At 43.5% G+C, this 23,476-nt stretch overlaps 1 protein-coding gene across 1 annotated transcript in view; it reads left to right on the top strand.

The window, feature by feature from the left end:
• cacnb2a (calcium channel, voltage-dependent, beta 2a) overlaps window positions 1–20,983 on the top strand; it is a 56,575-nt gene extending 35,592 nt beyond the window's left edge. The window contains exons 3-14 of the mRNA XM_061093763.1: window positions 3,418–3,537; window positions 9,656–9,778; window positions 9,861–9,997; window positions 10,091–10,167; window positions 10,465–10,598; window positions 13,106–13,186; window positions 13,319–13,377; window positions 14,389–14,498; window positions 16,202–16,353; window positions 17,134–17,229; window positions 18,594–18,776; window positions 20,195–20,983. Coding sequence (XP_060949746.1) covers window positions 3,418–3,537; window positions 9,656–9,778; window positions 9,861–9,997; window positions 10,091–10,167; window positions 10,465–10,598; window positions 13,106–13,186; window positions 13,319–13,377; window positions 14,389–14,498; window positions 16,202–16,353; window positions 17,134–17,229; window positions 18,594–18,776; window positions 20,195–20,983 — 2,061 coding nt within the window. The remainder of the gene's footprint in view (window positions 1–3,417; window positions 3,538–9,655; window positions 9,779–9,860; window positions 9,998–10,090; window positions 10,168–10,464; window positions 10,599–13,105; window positions 13,187–13,318; window positions 13,378–14,388; window positions 14,499–16,201; window positions 16,354–17,133; window positions 17,230–18,593; window positions 18,777–20,194) is intronic.
• Window positions 20,984–23,476: the final 2,493 nt, after the last annotated feature.

Raw genomic sequence — 23,476 nt, 5'->3', positions numbered from 1 at the left:
CTGGGGCAGACGGGGGGAAGAGGAGAGAGCTGCTGAGATTATGCGCCGGGCAGAGGGCTCCTGTGGATTCCCCATCTTCGGCAGAGGGAGCAGGAGCAGCGGAGACCGTGGCGGAGCTAGCGGGAGCTGCAGCAAAACAAGGAGCCCGGACTCCAGAGCTCTCCATTCACCGAGACATGAGGGGAGCAGTCGCAGCAGCGGCCGAGGAGTAACAGGAGCCAGCTGTGGATGCAGCCCCAGTGTTGCATGTACCTGTGGCCGGAGCAGTGACGGCGACTGCAGAGCTGGTGCCAAGGTGCCCCCGGCGGTGCGGTCAGGTGTAGTTGTAGCAGCAGCAGCAGCAGCAGGGGGGGGCAGTGGCTCAGGACACTGAATGACCAGTGTGGCTGATGAAGGCCACCTGGATCCGCTTGCTGAAACGCGCCAAGGGAGGTCGGGTCAAGAGCTCCGATGACTGTGTAAGCAAATTCTCTAAGTGTGTTTACGTGGTGAAAGTTGCCGTTTTTCCCCTGTGCATGTGCTCGGTGGACGTACGCACCACAGTGTCGGGGGGGGGGGTCCGTGCTGCACGACCGCCGGTGATGAGAAGCAGGATGCTGTTATGGGTTCTGTCTGTCAGATTCTGGGCAGAGCTCCATGTCTACCTCCCTCTGACCCACTGGGACGGCGCTGTTGATCACGTCCTGGTCGTTAGCCCTGACCCCCCGGTGGAATAATCCCCAGCAGGCCAGGTATCTCTTCAAGGCCAGCTCGTAAAACAGAAAGTAATGTGCCGCAAATAGCCACATTTGGACGTTTATGTCCTGGAGTAGAAAAGGCTGCATGGCGAGCGTGAGCTGCGTTTGAAGAATCCCAGAGACACGACACTTGCTGGTGTTTTGAAAGCCACTGGGGGGGGGGGGGGTGGGGTGGGGGGGGGGAGTGGAATCCTGAACAGCAAAAACCAACACATGGATACTCCATCAACTTGCTTTCAAACAAGTGTCGTGGGAATTTTTGTATTTAGATATGTTTAAATGAAACAAATAACATTTAAGTAAAAAGGAGTTTAATGAAGAATGTATTTTTGTGATCAGGACTGTAAATCAAGAGTTTAACTCAAGGTAACACTATGCATATTGCTCCTGGAAGCCTTTCAGATGTGGCCTCCTCAATCCAGTGTGAACAAAAGGTTTCACAGCAGGGGCCACTGAAGGAGACGGAGCAGATGGGCTCATGGGTGTGACTGCTAGAGACGTCGGGTCTGAGAGGAAGATGTATTCACACCTAGAGCCTTCCCTGACTCTGAGCAGAATCTATTGTATTGTAAGCCTGGTCAGAGAGGTGATTGGATAACTTGCTGCCTCTGTCTAAGGAGGGGCCTGTGTACAATAAATGCTGTGTGTTTGCTTGGGAACTGGGCCATTGCCTCATATCTGTCACCGTGGTATGAGCTCTGTGCCACGACTGCAGTTGTTGAATTAAACTTCCAGATTGATAATTGTTTGCTTGTCCTTGGTATAGAAATTTCCATAACACGAGTTCTTCACACCAGATACAAAGCAGCAGGGAGGGTGAGATTAATGCGCAGCAGGGTTTTCATGTCAGTCGGACAAAGAAACATACGAACAGTTGATCCAGGTGAAATGTAAGTGGAGACGAGGGTGCGATGCTCCTTTGTATGTAGGGGATGGCTGGGTAATTCTAATCAGGCACAGAGTGAGGAGTGCTATTTTTAACTCAGACAACTCCAGAGTGCAATGGTGCAGTGAGATGAATGGAAGAGCTTGTGTGGGTGCTGTAGTAGTGAGCAGGTGAGGACAAGGATTACTCAGCCTTAGTTAAAGAAATCCCCGCTTTTATTCTTAGATTTCTGCCGACCTGAAACTGCTTTAATGGGAAATTGTGTCATCCATTCCCACGGTTACGAATGGAATGAAAAGCTGTATTATTTTTTCAACAGGATGCACTTTACTTACAGTCAGGGTCCACCAGTATTTACCCTACTTGTGTGTGAATGAATGTTGATGCCACAGGTTTAAACCTCAAGGAAAACCTCAGTTATCTTGTTCGGATGTGAGATAACAAAGGTTTTTCTCTCTGGCTGATGCTGAAGCTAAATGTACCTGTGGAGTAAAGTGGTATTTTGTCGACGTACTGTACACACTGTGATCTATACGACTAAAACGTACAGGCATGACTCTTCCTGCTTCACCAATTATTCATGATGTGTTTTCACGTTGCGTTCAACAAATATGTGACGTGAGTGAGATGCACTGCACTCAGGAGAGTGTTTGTGGAACAAGCGTCTGTTTGTATAAGTAGATACATGGACTGGTATGAGTTGTATGAGTGGTTGTGATTTACTGTGACTCAGCTAACATACAACTTCATTTTCTTGTACTGATTCAAAGTTCTGCCAAATCGCACAACTAATCGCACACGTCCCGAAAACTACAAGGTTCTGTACATGAGCGAATTTTTGATGCAGGAGATAAATATTTATATTTATATATATATTATAATGTATTACTATATATATTATACTGTATTACATTGCATATTGCAATTTGACACTGTTCACTGTTTTGCTTTTTGCATTGTGCATTTCACCTTTTACTTCACTTTTTATATCTTTTATATATTTTTATATAGATATATTTGTCTAAATAAATGCTACCTTGTATAAATATTAGAAAAAGTGAGTAAATAAGAAGTAAATAGTGAGTAAATATATATAGTTTTTTTATTATTATTATTGTTTTTCTTATGTGTGGTGTATTTATTGTGTTTTTATGTTTCTATGTTCATTGTATGCACCAATAACCAGAGCAAATTCCAGGTAGGTGTAAACCTACTTGGCAATAAATACATTCTGACTCTGATTCTGAAATAGTCCCTTGGTGCAGATATTATGAAAATTACAGTAAATAATGAGGAGATCTGTTGGAAGCTCACAACAGAGACACACTGGGATCTGGTGTTCTTCAACGTTTCCCTGAACGTTGTCAAGAAAGATCACAACGTATGTGAGAGCTAAGGATAAAAGCTGCTGGTGATGTGATTCTGTGAAAGACAGATCAGGTCCTTTTCCTGACGTTCTTGTGGTCATGTGATTGACTGCAGGACCACATGCCTGCTTGCTTTATCGAGCACAGCTTTCATGCTCATTATTTCATGAAATTAAAGGAGATCTCTTTGATGATCAGAGTTCCGACTCTTCAGTCTGTGTGGGTGTGCTCACAAATTTGTACAATGCACGACCGCACAAGTTGGATGTTTCTTTGAAGAGCGAGGAGAAGCGAACGAGTTGTCTCCCGTGCCTTTGAGATAATGTGAGCTCTCTCAGCGGATAGCACCTGCTCATTTGAAAGTGTGAATCCAAATCGACCCTAATTAGGTTTTTTTGCTGAAGTGTTGCTGTTTGTGTCTCCGCAGGGTTCGGCCGACTCCTACACCAGCCGTCCATCAGACTCCGATGTGTCCTTGGAGGAGGATAAGGAGGCCGTGCGAAGAGAAGCAGAGCGACAGGCTCAGGCGCAGCTCGACAAGGCCAAGGTTCGTACCCTGCACCCAACAGTTCACTCTGCCTGGTTCCTGTTTGACACAACATGGCGTCTGTGGTAGGGGTGGGAATTGGCAAAAATGTGAAGATTCAATAGTATTGCGATATTTGGGCCACGATTCAATAGTATTGCGATTCTGCGATATATTGCGATACTGCAAGTATTGCGATTCGATTCTGCGATATATTGCGATTCATGTCCCCCATATTATTCAAAGGCATTACAAAAGTTGAGGAAAATAAGACTGCTCAACTCACTTCAAATGTCACATTTAATTCTGTGAACAACATTGTCTTCTACACATTAACTGAAGTGCAAAAACTAAGAAAGGGTCGTGCAAAAACTTTGTCCTTGAACATTCAGGACACAGGACCTTCGTAATTATTTTCTGAATAGGAGACCTCTCACATGAACACTGAGCTCAATCATATAAATAAGAGTAACCTAGAGCTTCAATCAAATTGAGACCTGCAAGGTCATGACCCAAAATGTTAAATTCATTTGGGAATATTGGGATTTTTGTTCAGAAAAAGGAGTTGGTCAACATGCTCAGATGTTAAAGTGCTCCTCTGGGCCGTTACTATATCTCCTGCAGTGGAGAACATCCTTTCCTCATACACACTAGGTATCTTTTAAACTCTGAAACTCTCCTCGTCATGCTTTGCCAGCCAGGGGCTGTTACATATATAATTGTAAAAAAAAAAAAAAATTTAAATATTGCAATACTTTGTGCTACAGTATCGATATAATCGCGGGCGCAAAATATAGCGATACTGAACAGAATCGATTTTTTCCCCCACCACTAGTCTGTGGGCTCCGACAGAGAAGTGTCAGGATCGTTTTGAACGGGTGGCACAGGAGGACGTTCAGACTTGGTGGTGACCTTTCCTTTTTTGGTCTCGTTCTTTAAGTGTTTATTTACTTCTATTACAATGAGAAACATCTAACTAAGTATTTCAGTTTGAGGAGGGGGGGGCACCAGTTTGATGTCAGAAGGGTGGGGGCCACATGAGACGAGGCCGTAGCACTGATACGTCCAGTCTGAAAAACACTTTTGTGTAAAGTTTGTGACTTGGACACCATCTTTCTTTCCCTCCCGCCGGCTCACGACTCCAACTCCAAGCTTTGAAACGATTATCGTAAATCATTTGAAGTTTTTTCAAAAACCTGCAGAAAGATTGGTGGACAATGCTGCAGGACAAGGTGACGGGATATTACTGATGATTTCAGCTGGTTCCTCAGATACAGAAAAGCGGCCGGGGGGGCTCAGCATCATCCCTGTTTGTTCGAGCCTCGTCTGCTCTGAGCCACAATTAGCAGGATATAAACAAACACACACACACAACAGAGCAGACTTGCCTCTGCAGTGAAAGGAAGTGCAATCAGACCCCACTTCCCCCAGAATCACTCAAATCAGCGGCACTGTTCAAATTAATGTGTTTGATGTGTTATCTCCAAAGCACATTCTGCTCCCGCTGTTTTACTTTTGCACATCAATTCGCCGAAAATTAGTTTTTCGTCTTTCATTCGTCCACGGCAGCGGCTTCAGCTCCGAGCTCGGCGCTTCGGGCCGTGCATCCGTCCTCGCAGACGTTTTCCTCCCGTCTCTCCTCGGCCGCTCCGAGCTGGCAAAGACGGATCATTCCTGCAGATCCGTGTTGTTGTTTTTCCAGAGTCACCCTCTCTCCCTCTCTCTCTCTCTCTCTCCGGCACTCTAATTAAAAAGATAAGTTGGCTTTATAGATAACCTAGCGCAGATAGCCCCCGCTGGCATTTTTACGTGACAGATGACTTGTATAAAAGAAGAAGAAATAGCCTCTCAGTGGTCGAGCCACCAGAGAGCGAGCAGGCCAGGGTCAGAGGAAGTGCACACTCTGGCTGTGAGCTTTTATGGGCACTAATTCACAACAACAACCCTAAAATAACGCTGATATTAGAACGTGATAAGGCCACTGTTGACGCCTGTAATGGTAAATACACGTTTTCTTGTTTCTGTCATTTATTTTCACACAAAACAACATTGGCTGCCTCTAATTGACCCGAAATGGGAACTCCACTGATTCTACTCATGAAAATCAGTTAAGCAAATCGCTGGTGTTGCTCCTCGGCTTGTAAAAACACTTGTTTAGTGTCTTCTGTGGCTCTGGGAGGAGGGTGCGTGAAGTCTAGTGAAAATAACCCCAATGATGTCATGAGGGCTTATCTCAGCTGGAGTCTGGAGACTTTTTTTTAAACCCAAACCCTGCGTTTCGAATGTGTTTGTTGCTGTCGAGAGGCTGAGGGTTTAGGAGGATTAACCAAAAGATGCTTGAGAGTGGAATCATGGGAAGTGTAGGATTTCAAGGGGTTTTGAAGCTTCACTTGCAGTAAAAGTCTGGATATTTGAGCCTCATCTACATTGATTTTAATTATTTGGGTCTTCATTTAGCCCTTAAATGATGGAGAACACTAAATGTATTCATAAAAGTAATACCTTTTTTGAAATTTGGAGTTTCTGAATCAAAATGGCAGAACCATGTGCCTTCGTGGATTAAATGAATGGATTTGTAATACGTTTAAAAACTATTCATTTTCATCGGGATTTTCTATCAGTGTTTGATGAGATTGTCTTTTTATTCAGGTCAGGACTCTACTGGATTCTAACTAAAGTATTTAAACGTTTCTGATTATGTTCTGAGACATTGAATAAGGTAGATTTCCGTTTATGGTCGTGTCTTAATAATTACTTGGTTCGACAGTTTTGGGAAATTCCCTTATCTGCTTTCTTTGAGAGTTGGACGAGGCTGGCTCCGTCCAAAGGTAACACAATCTGAACACAACCCAATGTAAACAGCTCTGGTTTTCACTGTGGTTATTTGCCAGATTATTTTCTTCCTCAGACCTTCTGGCTGAAAGTTCCCAGCCAAAACTTTGACGTTGAAGTCAAAATTTGAAGCAGGTTGTAACATCATGTTAAAGATCCGCCCACTGATTTGGATCTACACCAAAATAATTTCTCCCCTGACGCATACAGCATCCAAATGGACAGGGATTGAAGACATAACCCCCTTGGTGGAGGTAACAGCAGCTGCAATGGCTGAGTCACAGACATTAACAGCATTTATTAATCATGACTTGGTGTTCATGCCTGAAATATATTCCAGCATCCCTGGATAATTATAGAAATATCCTCCCGCACTAAATGAATGAAGGTTATGATTCCCCTCACACCGTACGATAATAGATTTTACAGCCTGAAGCCAGAGCAGAGGCCTGAAGACAATTCATCTCAGATCGATCCACAGCATTCAAGGTGAAACAATGTGGGGATCTTGATTTATTACAGCGTGACGTCTTGCGTGTGCTGCAATGTGGCGAGTTGGGAGTCAGGTGTTCGGCCCCTGTGAACGCGGAGAGAGGACCAGCTCATGAAATATGCATGTGGTGATGTGATATTGTGATGAGCGTCGGGCAGTGTTAATTGGCTGTGGTCCGTCACGCTGCCTCCCAGTCACAGATAGGGCTCCTGTCCAGCTGCTTATCTCCGTCTTCTCCTCAGACCCTCAGCCTCTTATCTCCTCCAGGGTTTCTCCTCCTCTCACTTCCTGTCCCCTGCTCTATCCTTCTATCCATCTCCTCTCCCTTTCCCTTTTTTCCCCCTCCATTCTTCCTCTTGTATTCCCGGTCTCTAACCCTCCGCCCCTGTCCTCTCCCCCCCTAGCTCTCTGCAGTCAATATGGCATCCATAATGAAGGCCCGTGTTACGTAACAAGCGGGAGATGTAGAGATACTGTGTGCAGCGGTGTAGAGGTCCCATTATGTTCCCATTATGTTCCCATCCTGCACTCACCTGCGATATGTGGTGGCGACGCAGGACATGTAAGCGTGCGTGTGATTCCCTATGGGAGTGTAAGAAGTCATTAAGCCTATAGGAAGCTTGGTTCGACAGGCAGCCATGTTGGATAAAGGAGAGCAGAGCAGTTGAGAGGGAGGAGACCACACATGCACATAGATACATGCACTAATGGATACCTTAATACAGCCATGTGACTCCTTGCTCCAAGGTCGCTCTGTCCTCCACGGGTCCCAGCACAGCACATACTGGATTGGATGATCACCTCAATGTCACACACACACGCACACAAACACACACACACACACACACACACACACACACACACACACACACACACACACACACACACACACACACACACACACACACACACACACACACGCACAAGAACACAGCGTACAATCCTCCCCCTGTGGAATATTTACATTGCCGTCCACGTGAGGAACATTATTATTCCAGCAGGATTTCACTAATGTATTATTCCCATAATCCCTCACACTTCATCACAGTCACTTCACACCTGTTGTATTTCAATGAGGCCAACAGCGGGTAGCCACGATGTGCAGCCCCCCCGCCTGGAGCTCGCTGATGATGAATCCGTCCCATAATCGTGAGCTTTGCTGCTTCACTTCAAAGATCTCCTGCAGCATTCAGATCCGAAGCAAATCCAATCAATCCCACGTTCCTGTGCAGTTGCTGAAGGAGGATGGGATAGTGCTGCACAGACCAATATTCATCTCTAAAAGTCTGTATTGTGTCTTAAATGCTGCAGTAAGTGATTTTCTGGCAGCCAAACAAATTAATCAGCCCACACGTGAACACGGTGGAGCGTTTAGCAGCTGCAGTGGTGGAGGTGGAGAATGAAAAAGGGATCAAATAAAAGTGGATATTTAATCAGGTATAGCGCACCTCTAAAGGAATCCTCAGGCTCTGTGTGTCCTGCCCACATTTGTTTTGACGTCTATAAAAGAAAACCAGATAGTCAGAGTGTTGTGATGAAACCGAGCAAAAGAGACAGATTTAATCTACTTTCAAAGCATCTCTCAGAATTTGTCAAAGGTCCAACAGAAATCACAGCATCAAAGCTCCGATCTAGCGAGCGGGTTGAGTTTGGCTTCCAGCTGAATATGACACGCCCCTTCTCCTCATCGTGCTCTCTTTCATGTGCAGGTAAATATTTATCGTGTGCGAGCGCTCGCTGGGAGATTACTCTAAGCTAAATTTGTTTTGGCCCGACTGTCACACGGTTAAAAGCCGGGCAAATGAAATCTGGGCGAGGGCACGACCACGTTGCCAATGTGCTGCCATCCCTGCCAAGATTATGTCTAAAAGCATTTTATATAACAACGGGATGCGGGTCCCATATCTATGTATCACAGTCATGCAACACAAGAAAACATATGGTTCTCTCATTGCATCTTCTCATGATATGATATCAAATCGTCCTTCAAATCGTCACTGTGGGCTGAGGAGGTTTTCTTGCAATGTGGAAAAATATCCCACTTTCTATTTTGCGCAGTCTGTGCATGACAGTCACATTGTAAGGTGGTTACATGACAGGCTGCGGAGGCACAGAAACAATTCATTAGCTCTATGCATTATCTCAATGCACTGACTGTCCCACAGAGGAAGGTCAGCAGCGATCAGATAGGAAGCTCAGTATAGATTTTCCCTCGTTGCAGTAAGATTGCAGAATTGATTTATGAACAATTTGCACAAGTGCTGTTTGTGCCACTCGGGAAGTAAGCACAGGACTCGAGTACGTTTTTTTACTATTGGTGTCAAAGTGGTGATCGCTACACACACCAACGTGTTGCATCACTGTTAATTGTAATGTGTCTTCAGCCTGTAGCAGAGAGACGGTGCAGCAGCAGCATCCTTCATGGAGTCTGGATGAGTCAGAGGCCGCTCGTATCCCGCACACAGGGTTATTTTTAACGCTCTGCACAAAGGCAAGAATAACACTTCAAGAAGGAAGAAACTATTTTAAATTTTCGAGGAACAAGTGCTGTCTTGTGGATATTCACTGGGGTTAAGGGTCTGGGTTTTATCAGTTAAGGTACATAGGTACTTTTTGACATTCTTACATTTTTAACAATCATCTGTTTAACCTTTTTACCTTAAGATGAGACGAGATAAGATAAACACTCCCACAAAAGAAAACATGGAAGGATCAAATAATAGGATTTATCACCACGCGTGGCTGCAGAGGGCGCTGTTTCTCAGTTAAAGTGACATGGTGTTGCTTTAATCTCCCTCTTGTTCCTCTTTGCAGACCAAACCAGTTGCATTTGCTGTTCGCACAAATGTCAACTACAGCCCGAGTCACGATGACGACGTCCCGGTGGCAGGCATGGCCATCTCCTTCGATGCTAAAGACTTCCTCCACGTCAAAGAGGTGAGCCGCTACTCTCCTTTGTCAGGGAACATAAGGAACATGCTGAAGGTGACATGTAACTGTTTGGGATTATTCTGTGTAGAAATTCAACAATGACTGGTGGATAGGACGTCTGGTGAAGGAAGGCTGTGAAATCGGTTTCATCCCCAGTCCAGTGAAGCTTGAAAACACTCGTATCCTCCAGGAGCAGAGAGCCAAACAGGGCAAGTTCCACTCCAGGTAAGAAGCCAGATCTGCACCCACGTCAGTTTCCTCGGCTGCGAGATCATCATAAGTGAATTTCCACATGAGAAATGTTCCTTCTCATTTCAGTAAATTGGGAGCAAACTCATCTTCCAGTTTAGGTGAAGTGGTTCCTAACTCACGGAAATCTACTCCTCCTTCGTCTGGTAAGTAGCTCGATAGGTAAATCTGAAAACCCTCCTTAAATGAATGCCTTGTTGTTTCAAACATTTAACCACTGAATACAAGTTTAAGGTAAGATATAAGTTAAATATTTTGTATTTTTGATTTCCTGAAGTAATTTTTTATCACATTTTTTAATGGTCGTACCTTTTCTTTTAAATGTTTGATTGGATTTCTCTGTGTTGAAGCTACATCCTGTGCTACTGTTGATGTGAAATGTACCCTGTGATCTCCTGTGTTCACCTCTGTGTGATGGTGCTCTTGTCTGTCTGTGTGCGTAGCCATTGACATAGATGCCACAGGCTTAGACCCCGAGGACAATGAGCCCCCCGTCCAGCTGCGCTCCCCTAAAGCCAGTCCAAACACTGTCATGTCGCCCCTAGCAAAAGAGAAACGAATGCCCTTCTTTAAGAAGGTAATCTGTACGACGCCAGCCTCTCCTCTTCTCTGTCCTTCCGCTCGGCTTTTGACTAAAATGCCTTTGGCTGCTTGGCCTCACTCAGCGTCCGTCCTGTGTGTCTACACCACCGTCCTTGTCCCTCGGCGTGCACCAGCCGGCCATTAGCATGCATGCCTGTTCTTAACCTCTCTCTTTCTCCTCTTCCGTCTCACTGCAGCTAAGCAGAAGCAGAAGTCGGTAAGTTGTGGTCACAGCAGGGGACGACCTCCAGAGGTCTGACCTGTACGATACCTGTGTGACGTCTGAGCAGAGACTTTGTACTCACCTCTCCAACCTCACTGCAATCCTCTGTGTTGTGTTTGTGTGTGACTGTGTGTGTGTTTGTAAGTGAACTTGTGATGCTGATTCAGTGAGATCTCAGTGTGAACAGTTTTTTAAAAATATATCTTCAGTTAGCTTAGCTTGGCATAAACAATGGCAACCAGGTAAACCCAGCTAGCTTGGTTCAGTGTAAAGGTCACAAAGTGTCTATACCTACCACTACCTACTAAAACTCATTGATTATCATATTGTATCTTTTATGTAATCCATATAAAAAGCGATAAAAGAGAAAAGTCAGCATTAGGACTTTCAAAGGAATACTTCCAGTTAGCCAAATATTAGCATTATGGGAAATGTATGCCAAATCACTTTTAATGCAAAAAAGAAATAGAGTTCAATGCATTAAGTTTGATTTTGAAAGTTTAGGTTTGAAAAGCACATTATAGTTCTGCCACTAAACGTTGCTGCACATTAACATATGATAGTGCCTATGCATTGTTTCCCATGATTACATGAAATCCTAGGTGGATCTAAAGTTATCGAAAGCAAAACTAAACGTCCATTAATACCCTCAAGTTAGTCAGCAGGAGAGTTCCCACAATGTCTCAGGGGAGGCTCAGTGACGACAGCAAACGTTAGACAGAAAGAAAATGTTTAGAGGAGCAAGAAAAGGGGGTGACAGACGGTCGGTTACACGTCGTCCACTAAAACACTCGTCATAAAGATAACACAAACCGAGAGCAGCAGCTTGAGGACAAATAAGGATCGAGACAATGGCTGCGGTGAGTGAAGCGGCCCCTTGTACGTGGTTCCAGGAGGAAGAAGTCTCTCTGTTTCCCAGCTGTCTGCTCTCCAACAGAGCTTCAACTTAAATCATGCACTGGCTCTGCTTCAGTAAAAAAATAAAAAAGGGGAAAAATACTTTCATGTTGCTCCAGTGTGCCGGCGTGTCCACACACCACATCCAACACGCCGCTCTGCCAGGGACGCACAGCAGGTTCACTGCCTTGATGTCAGAAGTCCAAAGAAATGCACGTCCTCAAAGAACATCCCAAGAGTGTGCAATTTTATTTTATATTTATATATTTATATTTTCAAACATATATATGACACAAAAAGAAATAACCAGGGGTATTCATACCAATAAATGTCAGTCAATCCTTGTTCATTAGCTTAGAAGATTGGCACCAGTAAAATGTCTGTGTGGTAAATGATAAAACAATAAAACTCACCAAAATACAGAAAATAATACTAACTCCTGCACATTGAGTTACCAATTTCCAACTTTAAGAAAGAGTTTGACGTGTAGGGGAAATGCCATATAACTGTATAACCAAACACCTTATTCGCCAGCAGACAGTTTGGGTAGCTTAGCATAAAGACTGTAAAAAGTGATTTACCAGCAGCTGGATTGGTTATGTTATCTTAGCTTAGCATTATGATGTAAAAAAGGGAAATGGCTCGTTTGACCTTTTTACAAATGCAACTCTTTGCTTTGATTAGCAGCAGAGTTAGTTTTTTTTAGCTTTAGCCAGAGCCAGAGCTAAGTGTTTCCTCCTGTTTCCAAACATTATGCTAAGCTAATCAATCAATCAACCAATGTGCTGGCTGTACCTTCATATTCAAATAAGCATAATTCTAAGTTAAACTTTAAACCTTCACTCTTGTCATTTCTCATTGGCAGTAAATCCCAATTTTCCCTTTTCTTTCAAACTACTTTTTTTAAAATAATACAAACGTGTTGCCAAAAACAGCAAAAGGATAAATTTGATTTAAACTGATGCTGTTACACAAACTGAGCTCAGCTGTTGTGAGCAGGTTTTCCTACCAGACTCCTAATCTTCCCCTCTATGACTAACCTTTCCTGTTATATGTTCCCTCTTTTACCCAGTGACACGAGAACCATGAAATGACAGAAATGACCCGCTGCCATTTGCTTGAACCTTTTTTCATAATTTGTAAAAACCTTATGACGCTTGCATTTGGGAAGCAAAAAGCCAAATCTATTACAAATCAAAACTTTGGTTCTGGTCCCCTGGTTCGGCTGGGACGTCTCATCTCATGGTTCACAGTGTTCCAGTGCTTTCAAATTGTCTTGTTCATTGTTGTTCCGACCCCCCCGTGTGATTTGCGATGGCGAGTGTTTACTCTGTCTCCATAAATAAGTGCAACTGTTTTTCTTCCTCTCCTGCTCTCTGAAGACGGAACACATTCCTCCGTACGACGTTGTGCCTTCCATGCGACCCGTGGTTCTGGTTGGACCGTCACTGAAGGGCTACGAGGTTTGTCTGCGGCGCATTTCAAACCAGCGCTGCCTTTGTTGTTCATCTGGGAATATTACATAACACCATTATATTGTATATTGATAAATGTGCCTGCCTTTAACGGTTTTATCTCTAATTCCACATCCACAGGTTACAGACATGATGCAAAAAGCTCTGTTTGACTTTTTGAAACACAGATTCGAGGGAAGGTGAGTCAACTGTGACCTTTTTTAAAACACAAGCTCTCATCCCGCTTCCTTCCTCATTCCTCGTCTCCCTCCGACTCTATAGGCTGGTATTTATCTGTCCCCTGAGGCTCGCCAAGAGAGTGTGTAACAAGTTTGTTTGGCCTGGAGATGTGTGCTACTGCTTTAAATAGTACCTCTCCATGTCCTTAATAGGCCATAATGGGCCCTAGAGCAGAGACGGATTCTCCTCACTCAATGTTGAGTCCGTCCACAGCAGAAAAGCCTTTAAGTTAAACAACACTAAGATCCACTCAGACCATTGGCAGCTGCTGATAATACTGTTTATTCTATTTTCTTAAAACAGAGTTAAACTCACACTGGCAACATGACACGATGGTGTTAAGCTCTGATTCAATATTTTTGTTTAGGCCTCTAGTAAAAGTTGTTTTTATTGGAAAAATAAGTTTGTGCATGGGTCTCACCCGAAAGGCTCATTCATGCTATGTTTACGTATAAAAAGAGATACGTCTGTTTAAAATGTCACCGTCGCTCTCCACATACTTCCATGTGTTCCTATGTTGGCACGGTTGTTGAGGAATACATCCACTAGAGGGCAGCGCTGAGGATTTGGCGCTGGCGGAGAAGGATGTGAAAGTGTAGCGACTGTTTGTCCATGTGCCCGAGCGAAGTTGCTTCATACTTACTGGGAGTTTCTGACCACACGTCTCTCCTCAAAAAGTTTGGCCATTTTTGAAATTTCTTCCTTGTGTCTCGCATTCATCTCGCTTGAATTATTGGCTACACTGCCCCCTAAAGATTTCTGGTGGTACTGCTCTATTCAGTCAATATCCATAAGCTTTTAGAAGACGTGCATGTGATGTTTTAGTACAAAGAACAGGGATCCACATATGTTAACACAATTTCTCTCAAATTTACACGTGTACTTTTGTGTTTTCTTCTCCTTCATTTGGATCTTTGTTCTCAAGACTATCATCTATATTAACTTGCTTTTTTTCTTGTCCCTTGTCTTAGAATATCAATCACTCGCGTCACGGCCGACATCTCTCTTGCCAAGCGCTCGGTCCTAAACAATCCCAGCAAGCACGCCATCATCGAGCGCTCCAACACGCGCTCGAACTTGGGTACGTTTTGGGCTCAGAAATCCCCAATATGCGTGTGAACATCTGGTGTTTTGATTCATAATGCTTTCAGGGAGCTTTAGGAAAAACGGGAAAGGAAGGAAGCGATTAAAGAAACTCTTGACTATGGTTATGATAACTCCCGACGGCCTGGAGCGGCCTTGGCAAGTTTATTTAGTCAGGAATGAAAGATAGAGCATAAAAGCACGATAACAAGTTCAAGAACCGCTTTGATTTGTCTGGGGTTGATTGGGGTTTAGATGTGATTAGTAAGAAACAGATTCCTGAGTCCAGCAGAGGTGACTGGGCTAATGGTCGCTTTGTATCTCCATAAGAATCTGCCAGCGGCTGCAGCAGAGGGAGAAGTCGCAGGAAAAGCTCAGGCTGGGGGCGAAAAGTTTATTAGATATCAATTTTTAATGATTACAGAAAGCCACCACACTTTTACTTGACGTTTTGACCTCAGTCTTTCTTTTTATGTTGTGCTGCTCCCGAAAACAAAGTATTTTAATGGTGCATTAGGGCTGAGAGCAAGTAGCTTTTTGTGTTACTGCTACGTCATATATCTGTCTGAAAAGGCCATTTTGTTCTATAAGAGGCATAAAATCTTCACTTCCCTTCCCTCCTGAACATTTACACATTTGCCTTCTTCAAGATATGATCAACAATTTGAGGAACATTTCCAGTAGCTGGAAAATAAGAATGTGTGACTCACTTGTCGTCCAGATGAGCTTTAAGTTTGGCGTGTTTAGGGTTGCAAAATTCCAGGAATATTCAAACTTGGAAACTTTCCATGGGAATTAACAGGAATTAACGGGAATATACGGGAATATACAGGAATATACAGGAATTAACGGGAATAAACTGGAAATGTTGTGGGTAATTTATACTAACTGTATTTACCTTGTCATATACAGACATAAATATATCCATTTTATTTTGTCATAGGCTGATTTGAGCCCTGAGGAAACTTTGGGCACTTGACTATACGCTTCTGCATCGTTGTGTCATTCTTAACATAGGTCTTTGCACAGTATTTGCAAATGTACACAGCCTTTCCTTCTACATTGGATGGGGTGAAACGTCTCCACACATGAGAGAGTGCACGTGGCATTGTTCTGTAGAATAAGATGAGAAAAAAGTTTGTAAAAAAACACTAATGCAATGCTAGAGATTGCATTAGTGTATTGGCTAAATAGTTAGCCAAACAATTGGAATCGTCTGTAAAAATATTTTACAATTGATGGATAAATGAATGGAAATAGGCTAGATGAACAGATGAACAATCCTCAATCAGCATGCTAATATATTTTCCCAGTAATATCATTGAAACTTACCTGACTAGTCCTGCACACTACAGCAGGCCTCAATAGCCCTGCTGTAGAGTGAAGGATGCTGGGAATTATCTGTTCATGTGATGGAAGAATGCACAGTGGAGGGTTGAAATTCAACGTGCAGTGTGTGGTGCATTCCATACATCTTTAAAATAGAGTTTTGAATGATGTTTTTATTGCTCAGCGTTTAATTTGCCTAGTTTTTTTTTTTTTCAAAATTCCCAAGCTTAACTTCCAATGGAAAGTTTCCGGAAATTTACCGAAAATTTTCCGCCCCTTTGCAACCCTTAGTTAGTATTGTGCATGTGGCCCGCTCAGAATACAATGAAGTATAAACTCTTCATTAATCCTCTGCTCTTGTTTTGTCTGCAGCCGAAGTCCAGAGTGAGATTGAGAGGATTTTCGAACTGGCCCGCACGCTACAGCTGGTCGTTCTGGACGCCGACACCATCAACCACCCGTCACAGCTGGGGAAGACTTCCCTCGCCCCCATCGTCGTGTACGTCAAAATCACCTCCCCCAAGGTTAGTGAATGACGAAGAGGAGAAACTAGGACCATGTTTGATATGAGTGAACAAACAGAACTAAAGAGAATGTCGTGGATGTGGGAGAAAACGAGGACGAGTAAAGACAACTGACGTGATGCTCCCTCTGCTCTCATGCTTGTATCAGTCGGCTGTGAGTCTGGCTCCTTGACGTCGTTGCTCTTATTGTTTTTGTGTAACCGAGCTGCTGTGACTCTAAACGCAGCTTGTCAGACGTGACCGCTCGTTTGAATGCAAGCGAACGCACGAGGGAGCTGATTCATCACTGTGACCTTCAGCCTGCGTGAAGCTGGCTCATGATTCAGTGATTGATTTAAAGAAAACACATTTTGGTAACGGAAAAAAAAGAGATGTGAGATACGAGCCTTGAATCATAGTGGCACCTGTCTTCTCAATTTCACCCTCCTGCCATTTTAAATACAGCTTAAGGGATAATAGAAGTATTTTTACAAGTTTTATATAAATATATGTATAAGCAGTTGAGGAAGTAGTTTTTTTTAAATAACAATGTAAAAATACTGCATTTATACACGTTTGTCAGTAAAATTATATCAGATGTATCTACTTAAAGTCAGAGTACTTGCCCATTGTCAGATTTAGGATTTAAAGATTACATTATTATATTATTTAAATTACATACTGGTTTCATCTTGAACTTGTTTTGTCTAATTTCTCTTTTAGTTTTTCTCATGAATCTGAATATATTGGATATATCATCTGAAAATGAACCATTGGCCCTTTGTCCTTATTTGGCTTCAGGTGCTGCAGCGGCTCATCAAGTCTCGAGGCAAGTCTCAGGCCAAACACCTCAACGTCCAGATGGTGGCTGCTGACAAACTGGCTCAGTGCACTCCTGTAAGTCTCTGCTGGGAGGATTTAAAACGCTCTGGAGTTCTGTTCTTTAGAAATGACTTTGGCTCTGGGTTTTAGTTTTGTGCGCATCTAAAGCCTGATTTCTGGTTTTAAAAGCTTTGTGATTCCTGCCTGTTGTATTTGTGTTCTTCTGTAATCGGCTTAGGTTTTATTTTGGAAAATAAATGACAAATGTACTTGTGCCCATCTGAGCACCCGTGGTATTAAAATGAGTGTTGCACCAGTGCCATCACTTGCTTTCACATTCCTGAAGGTCGGCAGAAATATCCCAGTTTTACCATATTTCATGTTAAGTGTCCTTGGGCAAGATATTGAACCCTGAATTGCCTTTGACAGTTTTGCAGTGTGTGAATTAGGGACGGGAATTGGCAGGGACCTCCCGATACGATACTATCACGATACTTAGGTGGCGATACGATATATATTGCGATTCTTTGGGTATTGCGATTCTGCAAGTATTGCGATTCGATATTACGATTTCCTGCGATTTCTTTTGGTTATTATTTTTTTTTAAATATTGGACCATGGAAAAAAGTTGAATCATTGTACAAATACAACACAGTCAAATTCACTTAGAACTTTACAAGTTTTATTTCAAATATTAACATTAACTTAATGACTGCCGGGCAGCCAATAGACAAAATAAATAAAAATGTGCCCTATTATTGTATAGCCCCTGTCAACTGCACACAAACTGACAGATTAAGAAATGTATGCCACTTAGGCTACTTTTAAACAATAAATAAAAGGTAAATTAAATAGAATGAATAAAAGTTCATTCATTATTTCAACTTTGAAATAAACAAAAAGTAGGCTATGCTTCATTGTTGTCTGCATGTAGGCGATGCAGAGCTAGTGCTTGGGTATGTTTAGATTCTTGTGCAAAAACAAGAGCTGGTCAACTTGCCCCCCCCCCCATATATCCCCCCCGTATAGACCAATAAATATTTTTTTAAATCGATTTGGGAGGCAGCATGGCGATTTAAAATCGTCATTCACAAGAATCGCGATTTGTAACTGCATCGATTTTCCCCCCATCCCTAGTGTGAATGATGGATGATGGAGAACGTGCTGCACATAGATGCTCTGTGTGAACGTGTGAATGGGTAAAAGGCAAACATGTGTTGTGAAGTACTTCTATAATAATACAGAGCATTTACCATTTTTCTGCTTTAAAACTAACAAAAGTAATTAGGTCACGACCCAAACCCTTTTATTGTGACATTAGAACCCTCAGTATCCGAGTCTGTTATTCCGTTATCCCACCAGCATCATCTTTGTTATTGACCTCATCATGTCTCTTCCATTTATTCTTTTTACTTTGACTGCACCCTTTCCTTTCCCAGGAGATGTTTGACATCATTCTTGATGAGAACCAGCTGGAGGATGCGTGTGAGCATATGGCCGATTACCTGGAGGCCTACTGGAAAAGCACCCACCCCACCAGCTGCAACCCTCCCAACCCACTGCTAACGAAGCTGCCCACTGCCGCCCTGCCCTCCAGCCCGGCCCCGGTCCCCGGCGTGCAGGTACAAGTGCTGAGCAGACTCGGGGCCGATGGAGGCCACAGAGGACAGACGGGGGGGGGGGGGGGGGGGGGGATAGGGGAATACCTGTGGACAGGAAGTGACAGGAGGCAGGAAGTGAGATGAAGGGTCTGTCCCAACGCCCACACTTCAGGGGTCCACGTGGTGATTTCTCTGAACATGTGGGGGTGTGTCTGTGCTCACTAGGACACGTGACTAATGAGGACGTCCTGCGGTTTGTGCAGATCCACGACTCACTCCGGCTTTGTGGGTCTCGTTTAATTTTCACACAGTAAACAACAATTAGGATCAAACCTGCAGTTCTATAGGTGCAGGCAGACGACAGTAAAAAACACACGTTCAGAAGCCGAGGCGTGGTTACCTCCAACCCCGTTTGTTTATCTGCTCATTATTTAGCGAGATTATGCATAAACGACCGCTTTTTGTCCGAGATTTGATTGAAGTGTAACTGTGGCAAAAGAAGAACCTATTTAATTAGAGTAGATCCAGATAAACGAGCAGATAAAGGACATTTATTTAACATTGCGGGATCTGGGCGTTAACCTTGGCAGAGGTATGTGCTCTCCAAGCGCCCTTCTAGTTAAATTATACAACATTTAAAAAGAGTCACATAAAAACACCAGGGGGGAGGTAATGAGTACATTAACTCCCATCAGTGTAGCATCTTGTACTTTGTGTAGTATTTTTAATTAATCACTTTTAATCCTACTACAGTATTTTTTTAACCTTAGTATTTTATTTTGCTATGTTTAAAAGTGAAAAAGTAACATGATGGAGTTATGATTAACCATTTGAGAACACAACAAATCAACAGTAAATAGAACTATAAAGCAGAATTAGGAGTGTGGGTATTAGGACAGACCTTTAGATACAGTGAACAGGAAGTGAGATGGTTTACATGTATTTCTTAGTATTATGTTTTTGACCTTTATTTGTCTTTTTTGAAACGTGTCATTTTGTGGTGTGATTTAAAATCAATACCTAACAACACTGTGTGTGCAAACACAGTAAAATCCCTTCCCTCTACCCTCTCTCTACCCTCTGCCTTCTCACGGGGAAATGTAAGACTGAAAATGAGGAAAACCCTGAGTTTGATGAGGAGCAGGAGTGAGCTTGACGTGTGATTGCTAGTGTGGTGAGATCTTTCATTTGGAATTTGCTTCCCCCGGGACCACGGTCAACCGCCGATCGATGGCTGACTGGCGTGTGTTGACATTTCATGCTTTACGGTTTTTGTGTGAGTGCGAGTGCATATGTACAATAAGGTAATACACATAGGCACCAGAATGTGTATGTTAGTCTGCATGAGTTTTTTGTGTGTGTGTGTGTGTGTGTGTGCAGTTGCAGTGTGTTTCCTCTGTTGTGTCACTCCACTGACTGGTGATCTTTACTCATCTCAGGGAAGCGGTGCAGAGCAGAAGGGAGATAAAGCTTTAGTGGAGAGGAAGGGCTCCAAAGAGGATCACCATCACCACCACCACCACCACCACCACCAGAGCCAGGATCAGGGTGACGCCGACGCAGAGGTCGAGGGGGAGGCCAACGAGGAGGAGAGGCCCCTGAGGTCGGAGTCCACCAGGAGAGCGCAGCACATCCACCACCGTTCGTCTTCCACCAGGACTGAGCAACACAACCACCACCACCACCACCAAAGCAGCCGAGCCAGGGGCCTCTCCCGGCAGGAGACTCTGGACTCTGAGACCCCCGAGAGCCGAGAAAGCCGAGAAAGCCGGGAGAGCCGAGAGAGCAAGGACTCTGCTTACATTGAGCCACGCACTCAGGTGCTCCGACAGGAAGAGGAGGAGGAGGAGGAGGAGGATGAGGAGGACGAGGAGGAGGACGAGGAGGAGGACGAGGAGGACGAAGATCTAGGGGAGGGGCACCCCCAGCAGCAACAGCGCTACGAGCCGCTGCCCCACCGGGACCACAACCACCATCACCACCACCACCATCACCGGGGCGCGGCCGAGGAGCCTGCTCACGGCACGGGACACCACCGCTCCAAAGAGCGCGAGCAGGACCATAACGAACGCAACAAGCAGCGCTCTCACCACCACCACCGGCCGGCACGCGACCACCACCACCACTACTACGACCGGGACAGAGACAGGGACCGGGAGGGGGAGGTGGCCCCCAAAAAGAGGGGTGATGCAGGGGAGTGGGTGAGAGACTCCTACATCCACCAGTGACCGACCAAATCCCTCCTGAGGCTCCTCCCACTCCTCCTCTTACAGACCGTTCTGTTCTCCATTGTGCTGCTATACCCTGAGACCACAGCATCCTATTTATGTACACCTCCTTTGTAAGTGCTGTTGCATCTTTTCCAACGGCAGGATTTTGATTACATAGATACAAATATAAATATATGTATGTGTGTATCTATGCATAGACGTTGTTTATGTGTGGATATGCATGAATATTCTTAAAATATGCATATTTTAAACCTGTGTTTGATAAAGCATGACACAAAAGCAGAATTTGGTTTCTGTACTGAGCTGTGCTTTCTGTGATTAGCATTTTTTTTTTTTTATTGTTTTAATTCTAATTTTATTTTATGCTTGCTACCACTTGAATATGTTCCTTCAGACTACTGCTAGGGTTGACTGCAAGACTTGACTAACCAAGATGGTTTGATGCTGTTTTTACAGAGGTCCTTTCTTTAAAGGAATAGTTTGACAATTTGGGAAATAAACAAATTAATAATCAATTAATTAAAAAACGAATGCAGCCTGATATAATCCTGTAAAAGTGTTCATTGAGGTTATAATGTTCAGATGAGTGTGTTAGAGAAGTGTTGTTTGAATAATTTGGAGGCTGATCTTTGTGGTGCTGTTGGTTTGTATTGTGTTACACTGACGGGTTTTTCTATTATTTTGTCCGCTGATGTGTGTAATTAAGAGCAGGACGAATAACAGAAACACGTCTCTGTATGCAGTTGAATCAGCACCTCTCTCAAAAACACCTGAATATTATAAACTTCACAAGGGTCAATCAAATCAAACTGCATGTGTTTTAAATTTGAATTTCTACGATTTGGTCAAAAAGCTCACTGGCTGGCAGCTGTAGCTTTAAGAGACAGATACTAGATTCTAATCTGCAGCAGCAAATCTTGTAAATCAATTTCCCAAAGTGTTGCACTATTCCTTTAATTTTTACCATTCATCAGTTATTTGCCTAGTTCCCTTTTTGAAATTCTGCGTCCCTGGTTTTCAACATTTGGCTCCGACATATTTAAGCCTCCGTGGAGGAGGTGCACCTTAGTCATGCCTTACGAAACAAAGCGAGTGCTACAGTAAATTCCTCTCTTACATGCAGTACTGTTCTTTGTATGGGTCCAGAAACATTTTATAACATTGATACACCCGTTGTTCTGCACTTTTACTGGTTAACTTTGGTTTAATGGGAAAGCAATTTGATACGACATGCAGCTCCCAGTAGGTCTGCTGCGACCAACACTCCATGAAGGTTCATCTTTTATTGAGTCTGGCCCCTTTTCTAATGGATGTTGTTCAACTCCCACTTGAAGTCATCACATCACAGATGTTCAATTTAGGATTTTTCTTCAGTATGTTCCTCACAACAAAAAAAAAGATTTGTTTGTAAAACTAAATTCAAACAATTTCAAATGTAACGAGAGTAAGAAGTTTTCAGTATTCTTGTTTTGTTCTCACGCCGCTGAGTGAAGCCGTCTCCAGACATAAACTCCGGAAAATGTCAGGACCCAGTTTTCTGGACATTGTCCGGAGTTTGCCTTTGACTCATTAGGAACATAAAGAAACCAGGAAAATGTCCAGAACATTCTGACAGGACATAAACAGAAATTCAGCGTCTTCCACGTGTATGACTCTTATTTTTCTTCCTTGAGACATTTGTATTCTTCCAGTTGTGCATCATCAACACACCCACTTGTTTGCTGTGAATTTTTCGGGGACAGTTTCCTGCTGTAATCAAACATGGGCTCACTCGGACATTTTCGGAACATATGTGATATTTGCGTTCTCACGTGCAGCCCCTCCAGATAAATGTCCAGACTTCTGTGCACGTCTGAAATCTGTTAAATACAAATTGTCTATTTCATGCAAATTGATGGTGATTGATGCTTTGAGCTTCCAACGGCCAAACTTCCGGCTCAATACTCTGTGTTGTCAAACTACTTTTTTCAGATATCATGTGTTGAAAATCTGTATCCAGCTAAATTTGAGTCCAGGCCCCTCTGTTTACAAACCCACCATCTGCTCATCTTCTTTGGTTTTTGCCTGACAATTGTAATTCTAAAAAACTCCATTTCTATGCTACGTTGATAGCACTACTGGTTTTTTAACGGTGTACATGTGTGTGTACATAATGCATAAATATAAAAGAATAAAGTGGGCAACAAGAGGACTTGCCGCTCGGGGGGGGGAAGAAGCCTTTTTGACGTGTGCTTTGTCAGAAGACCCAGACAGAGGAGGGGAAAGCTGTGTCTATAAATAGTCGACTGAAAGTCTTCTGAAAAAAACTGAGGTAGACTCACCGGCCCGCCTCCAGAGTCGTCATGACAACATCCACATGAATGACAACACAGAGGAGATGCGTCTAAAATAGGAAGCTGCTCCTCCTCACACACACACATAAACACACACACACACACAAGCCTCCAACACAAGCAAAACCAACGAGCACTGCCAGAGATGCAGCTGATT

This window comes from Limanda limanda, chromosome 20 (genome assembly GCF_963576545.1).
Source record: "Limanda limanda chromosome 20, fLimLim1.1, whole genome shotgun sequence".
NCBI classification, from domain to species: Eukaryota; Metazoa; Chordata; class Actinopteri; order Pleuronectiformes; family Pleuronectidae; genus Limanda; species Limanda limanda.
This window is presented reverse-complemented; position numbering and strand designations above follow the sequence as displayed.